This window comes from Hordeum vulgare, chromosome 4H (genome assembly GCF_904849725.1).
Source record: "Hordeum vulgare subsp. vulgare chromosome 4H, MorexV3_pseudomolecules_assembly, whole genome shotgun sequence".
In the NCBI taxonomy this organism is placed as follows: domain Eukaryota; kingdom Viridiplantae; phylum Streptophyta; class Magnoliopsida; order Poales; family Poaceae; genus Hordeum; species Hordeum vulgare.
In genome coordinates, this window is record NC_058521.1 from 572,546,973 (window position 1) to 572,554,178 (window position 7,206).

Consider the following 7,206-nt stretch of genomic DNA (forward strand, 5'->3'; position numbering starts at 1 on the left):
GCGGTGGCTCGTTGTGGCTGGGTGGGTTGACCGGTCTGCGGGAAAGAGTGGTTGGTTGGCTTGGCTGGATCGATCGGCTGCCCTGCTGCTGCTGCGGCGGCGGCGGCGGCCTCCGGGCGAGCAGCGCTGGGCGGGATGAGGGTGGTGGTGACGGGCGCGACGGGGTACCTGGGCGGGCGGCTGTGCGCGGCGCTGGCTGCGGCGGGGCACGGCGTGCGGGCGTTCGTGCGGCGCACCGGCGACGCGTCCGGCCTGCCGGACGCCGTCGAGCTCGCCTACGGCGACGTCGGCGACGCGGGATCCCTCGCGGCCGCCTTCGACGGCTGCGACGCCGTCTTCCACGCCGCCGCGTCCGTCGAGCCGTGGCTCCCCAACCCCTCCGTCTTCACCGCCGTACGTGCAAACGGTGCTGAATGGTGTTCCGTTCCGTTGCGCCCCCTTTTTCAGATCTTTTCTTTCTTCTAGGGATTAGAGGTCGCTCTACAAAATTTACGCGGTCTGGCTCCTGCTCTGGTAGTGACCGGTGTTCCAAAGTTGACTACGCCTTGACGGTCAATCATGATGCTTGATTGATGCTTGCTTCTTCGATTTGGTTGTACGATCACCATAAACCTAATCTTTTGTCAACTATCCATGCTGCCGCGGGGTAAAATTTTGCCAGTACAGTAATAATTACAAGGCACCAAGCTGGATGATAGCAACTTAGAAAGACACCAAGTGAAACAAGAGCATATTATTGAACATGTGTGTTTCCTGCTGTCATTATCAGGTCAATGTGAGAGGGCTTGAGAATGTGTTAAAAGCGGCCAAGACAACACCGACAGTAAAGAAGATAATATATACATCGTCCTTCTTTGCGCTTGGCCCAACAGACGGTTATGTCGCAGATGAGACACAGGTAAAATCGTGGTATTACTCAACTGTATTGTTGGGTTTTTTCATTGTCAATCTTGCTAGTTTCTGTAAACATAAATGATGTCATTTCATCATGAATGATTTTTGAGCAACAGCTTGGTTGGTACTTGGTTAGTTCTGTTCTAGGCACGGGTATGCATTGTCAACGCTGTTTGTTAGCTACCACATTGGTTTGCACAAGGGCATACAGATATTTACTTGTTCTATACTTGATTCCATCAGACTGCAAGGGTAGATAGATATCCTGCAATGGTCAAACCTTGAAACCTGATTGTTTTGGTCACTGGTGCTATTTCCAAGAACATTTCTGCTACTCTGGTACGTATTAAAATTGGGGTATTGAGTGATTTGAGTTACTCCTATCTACATTTACACAGGGCTTTTGTGCAAACGCTGCAAGTTGTAAAACAGTTAAATTGTTCTAAATTGCAGATGCACAAGGGGAAAACGTTTTGCACGGAGTATGAGAAATCAAAGGTTCTTGCGGATAGAATCGCACTGCAGGCAGCAGCAGACGGGGTGCCAATAACCATTGTCTATCCAGGAGTCATCTATGGTCCTGGAAAACTTACAACTGGAAACCTTGTTTCCCGCATTGTATGAGAACCTTCTTGCCCATGAATAAGTCATATATACTCCCTCCGTTTCTAAATATAAGTCTTTTTTAAGGTTTCACTAGGGGACTACATACGGATGTATATAGACATATTTTAGAGTATAGATTCACCCATTTTGCTCCGTATGTAGCCCCCTAGTGAAATCTCTAAAAAGACTTATATTTAGGAACGGGTGGAGTAGTTATTTATCACACATTTGTGCATGATTCATAAAATACAGCGCCTTGACAAATAGTCGTGACCAGAAACTAAACATTGGTGATTTTTCGCAGTTAATTGAAAGGTTTAATGGCCGTCTACCTGGCTACATTGGAGATGGGTATGATAGAGAATCATTTTGCCATGTCGACGATGTTGTTAGTGGGCACATAGCAGCTATGGAGAAGGGCAGGGTTGGGGAAAGATATCTGCTCACCGGCGAAAACTTGTCATTCATGCACATTTTCAATATGGCTGCCAATATCACAAACACAAAGGCCCCATACTTCCATGTACCACTCTGGTTGATTGAAATATATGGGTGGATTTCAGTTTTCATTTCTCGCATCACTGGAAAGCTCCCTCTTATCAGCTACCCCGTATGTCCCAGTATCTTTTTTTATCCTGAGCATTTAACTTCATTGTTTGCACATAGTCCATACTTCTGTGTTTAATAGTGTCTCCATGCTGTGGATTGCAGACGGTGCGTGTTATTAGGCATCAATGGGCGTATTCATGTGATAAAGCGAAGAGGGAACTGGGCTACAATCCAAGAAACTTGACTGAAGGCCTAGCTGAGATGCTTTTATGGCTCAAGAACGAGAAACTGATCAAATTTTAGTGTCCTACCCTGTTATTGCTTCCGTTACATTTCACGCTTCATGTAGAACATGATGTTTCTGTACTAAAATCATCGACATGTATAGCCACTATCTTGTTGCATCAAGTTGAGATGTAGTAATGATGTATAGTACTTAGTCCACCATATTCAGAGAAAGGAAGAAACAATATGATACTGGTTGATTCTATGCAGGCTGCAATTGCATGAGTAGTTGCTTCTGGAGTATTATTGAAACAAAGACAAATCCAAAAGTTGAAAACAAATGCACCCAAAAATCTGAAATTCTTATGTCGGGTCTTTTGGAGTGATCCATGCTTTGATCAAGGTATTAAACGTGGCCTTCTGAATACAGTTCCCTATTGAAATTACCCAATGCCATATTGAAACTCACAACATAAGACAATAAAATGAGTAACATGCAACATTCAGCCATTTCATAAAGCGAAGTGCTCAATAAACAATGTACAACAGTATGGAATACTCAACTGAGCTATTTCAATGGCAACACTACATGTAGCAGATAAATCCTCTCCTTTGGAAGAGTTTTGCTGAATCAAATAATCAACTGAAAATGTAAATAGTCTGAATATCAGGACAATTCTTGCAGCAATTTCCCCAGCGCATCAGGAACAAGGGGGATGTGGAGGCAATCTTGGCCATCAGAGTGCTTTTTGATCTTTATAAGATCATGATCTTTAAATTCTGTCAGGTGGGAGTTCAATGTCACTTGACTGCTCACCAGGAAACGCTCACGGCATTTGGTATACAAGCTGCTGACAGGCATACCTGACAAGCATCGCAAATGTGATTTAGTGTACAAAATATGGAAACTCTTACAGGGAAAATAAGTTCGATAAAACAGGCTGCCCTGTGCTTCTCAAGAAAAAACACCACATTACTTACCTTCGTCTTTTTCATTTGCTAACTGATATTCAGCAAGAACTCTAAAGACACTTTGTGCATTTGGTGTCAGACTCTGAAGAACAACAAGGGCAGTTTTTGTGGTTTGTGCATGCCCGCCACTGGCAAGTATCAATGGATAGAACACGCATTCAACTTTGTAAGGTGCAAATGTTGGGACATGGTACCAACTCCACTTGAACTGTGTGTGCACCATCTTCTTGTCCCACACTACAGTAAGACAGTAATTGCCAGTTTAGGATACCTTAAACAATGAAGGCATTAGAAAAGCAAGAAGCTCAAGATGCCAGGAACTTACATAAAGGTGCATTGACATGATCCACTGATGCAACAATGTGGATTTGTGGACAGCAAGAAACTTGTGCTAGACACTGCTGTGATTCAGCATCACGCAATGCAGGTCCATCTATATTGTGAATAAGAAGGCACACGCCATCAACACCGTCTTCTGATGTCTGGTTGTTCAAAAACGAGATGATATCATCCATTGATTGGGATGCAAAAGTTTGTGATGGTTGGGACCTTGTTGCTGACTGGCGTTTCCGCTTAAATTTTGTCTGCTCCCAAAACATTTCAGCTATTGTTGCTATGACCTGAAATGAGAGATTAAGAGAGATAGGGTTGGTACTTCAAAGAGCATTGGTGTTACTCATCTAGCAATCAAATGCAGCTGCATTTCCGTTACCTTAAGGCATCAAATTTGACAATCTGGGTGTGCAAACCAAGATCACACAGAAACTTCCTCTGGGTGTTCATTACAATACAACTATAAGAGCAAGTTTTTCATAGCAATTCAAGTGGTAGATTTTAATACGCAAAAGTTCACCCCTGTTTCATGTGGTTGTTTCAACTACTTCTAATTCCCAAACCTGTTAGCTAACAAAGGTTAAATCCAATTCATGGATGTGAGCATTTTTTTTTATAGAAACCAAGCTTTAACTTAATATTGTACGATGAACTGATCTCTCCAGTCTTTGGTTTGTTTGGCCATATAGACTGAAAGTTCAAGACAGCTACCCATGATACATGTTTAACAGTATTCTGAGCATTTAAAAGAGAGTAGAGAGGCAAGCAATTACACAGGCAAGAGGTGAATATCAGGCAGAAGGCCATACTTGCTTCAGGTTGATTGACGGAAGATAACCATTGACCACAATGACAGTGAAATCAGTCAAGGTCGTGGAGGCAAAATCCTCCAGCAACAGCTTCTTAGACCCAAAGCCATACATCAGCAGGCCGAAACCGCACCTGCGACAGGACAGCGCAACCATTCATTTCGATCAACACTATCGCTAGTGGAAGCAGAAATGAAATATGTGTGGCCTTATCAGCATCGGAACAAGGGCAGACCTCAGCTCGAAAAGCCAGTTGCGGTACTGCTCCTTGTAGCTCCTCGTGAGGGCCTCCACCTCCTTCTCGTGCTTCGGGGGTATCTCGGCGAGGGATGCTCGCAACACCTGCGCAGATCCCAGATCAACAAATCGCAGCAAAACTAATGGGGGGCCGAGAAGCGAAGGGGTCGCCGGAGGGTTCCGAGGATAGGCCGATTGGCAGACCTGCTCGTCGACGAGGTTGAGGTCGGAGAGCTTGCCGGCGGCGGCGGCGCGGGCGCGTTTCTTGGCGGAGGAGGGCTCCTTCTCCTTGGCGAGGAAATAGCTCCTGGAGAAGCCCGCCTCCGCCTCCTCCTCCTCGTCTTCGGAGCCGGAGCTCGCCGCCGCTTGACCGCCTCTCGGGGCCATAGGAACTCGCTTCGTCTTCTCCCGCCGCCGCCGCCGCCGCCGCCAGGATTGAGGACGGGGAAGGGGCACAGGCGGTTTAATGCTCGGTGTCAATTTACTTTCCCGCGCTTCGTTGCCTATTATCGCGGCCTCGCGGGAAACGGCCTGGCTTCGTGGGCCGGGCTGGCGAGACGGTTTTGTTGGGCCTCACAACAGTAATACAATTCCCCGGCGGAGGAGCACCGGCGAGGCTGCGAGGTTTGTGGGGCGATGACGCCATGTGGGAGATATATCTCGCCTACTTTGCCTCGAAGTAGGCGGTTGCTTGATAGCCTCGACCAATATGGGTTCTAGGGGTTTTAGAAAGCTTCTATGGCAGGTATTAGAAGCTTCCGAATGGAAAAAAAAAATCATCGATTTAGAGGTTTATGTGTTTCTTTATGGATTTTCTTTCGAGTTTTTAGCACACGTTCTACATTTTCCGTATGCATATGAACATACTTATATGCACATTCAATATTTTTCAAATACATGATAGAATTTTTTAAATACATATTTCAAACTTTTTTGAATATACATTAACCATTTTGTTCACGGAACTAATCAAGGATATCCTTTGGGGGAGTCTACGCAAGGGTCATTTTGATGTGTTGAGAGCATGCTCTCACTCATCGCCATGTGTCGTATACTGGTTGCTTTCTCAGGAATTTTTTTTGTACGCGTTTCGGGTTTATTAAGTTTGTTTTGGCTTTTGAGTTTTAACAGATTTTTATAGGTTTTGGAGAAAAACAAATGCACGAATTTCCTTTTTTTCAATGGGAGACACAGATATGCTTTCACGAAAGGCACAAATCTGTCTTTAAAAAAACATGTATTTTTTCATGGAAGGTACGGATTTGTTTTTATGGAAGGCACAACTACGCCCCTCAAAAAAAACATGTGCCTCTTTTTATTTTGAAAGGCATAAATTTGCTTTCACGAGAGACACATTTGTGCTTCTTGTAAAAGTAAAATTGAGTTCTTTTTTACTTTCACGGGAAGCACATATTTGCTTCTTGTGGAGGATTTATATTTACTTTTGCGAGAGGTACAGATGGACGTCTCAGAAAGGAAAACAAACTTGTTTTTTTTTTTTTGCTTCCACAAAATGCACATATTTTCTTCTCTGGGAGCCATAGATCGTGCCTTTCGGAAAGGGAAGAAAGGGAAGAAAAAAATATTGCTTCCGACTTGGATTTTGTTCTTCCGGATTTTTATGGTAAAAAACGTTCGTTGAAACCCATTAACATGTGATCTAATTTCAAAGATCTCGACGTGATAAATCCAACGGTCAAAATGATTTGGGATTTGGACAAAAGGTTTAAAAGATAAAATGTTTTAAATAAACAAAATCGATGAAAAAATGCACAATTGCCATATTACAACAAGTGACGTACATGCAGTGCAACATTTATGACCTTTGCAAGAAGTATCCCTTAATAAATGATCTGAGACAAAGTCGTGCCCATGAGGCCCTACCTAACGTTGTGAGGGCTTGCAAGACACGTATGGTGGTGTAGTACTTTCGTGAAAATATATCAATTACTTATCATCTTAACTAAGAGCAGATGAGAGTATTTATAGGAGCTCTTATGTCACACACAAATTGTCACGATTCTTATGTGAAGTAAATGTTTGTGATTCTGCAAATATTGTTATTGTCCTAAGAGGTAAATAAACCAGAGTGATGCAAATAACGAGTTTGTAGTAACGAGCTAATAACACTTGAAAGTAAAGAACATAAATAAAGATGGAAATGGAGTTGTGTTTTCTGCAAATGGAGAGGTTATACGCGGAGAGAAGTCAGTTCATGGTATAAGTGTGTCATGACCAAGGCAATAGCAGTTATCTTGTATCATGAATATAGTGCTTGATATGTTTGTTCGGTAGGCAGAATTCCATTGTATGGTCCTGCTTCTACGTTGCCACAAAGTGGTATTCTCCACAATTAATGTCCTTACACCGGAACCAAGCATTGAGCTTAGGTTTTTTATTTTCGTGCCCCTCAAAGCTTAGTCCTCCTCGGTTTTGCCCACACCAACTATTTTCGCTCACTTTTCCCCTTCACCGCGCCACCCAGCCTCACTAATTCCCAAACGAGGGTTTATCGTTGGTTAATGGGGTTGATCGTCAGCCTCCCCTGCTACTGAGGAGCGGGACACATCGTGCCACATGG

At 43.9% G+C, this 7,206-nt stretch overlaps 2 protein-coding genes across 2 annotated transcripts; one reads left to right on the plus strand and one right to left on the minus strand.

Moving 5' to 3' along the window:
- Positions 1–54: 54 nt before the first annotated feature.
- Positions 55–2,537, plus strand: LOC123449644 (putative dihydroflavonol 4-reductase). Its single transcript, XM_045126932.1, has 5 exons — positions 55–393; positions 770–898; positions 1,348–1,512; positions 1,805–2,110; positions 2,212–2,537. The coding sequence occupies exons 1-5, from the start codon at positions 136–138 to the stop codon at positions 2,350–2,352; spliced, it is 999 nt and encodes a 332-aa protein (XP_044982867.1). The 5' UTR covers positions 55–135; the 3' UTR covers positions 2,353–2,537.
- A 223-nt stretch (positions 2,538–2,760) lies between these two features.
- On the minus strand, positions 2,761–5,102 carry LOC123449643 (origin of replication complex subunit 2). The gene is made up of 6 exons (XM_045126930.1): positions 4,830–5,102; positions 4,624–4,730; positions 4,389–4,521; positions 3,572–3,866; positions 3,256–3,483; positions 2,761–3,138 (listed from the first exon to the last, which is right to left on the minus strand). The coding sequence occupies exons 1-6, from the start codon at positions 5,010–5,012 to the stop codon at positions 2,942–2,944; spliced, it is 1,143 nt and encodes a 380-aa protein (XP_044982865.1). The 5' UTR covers positions 5,013–5,102; the 3' UTR covers positions 2,761–2,941.
- Positions 5,103–7,206: the final 2,104 nt, after the last annotated feature.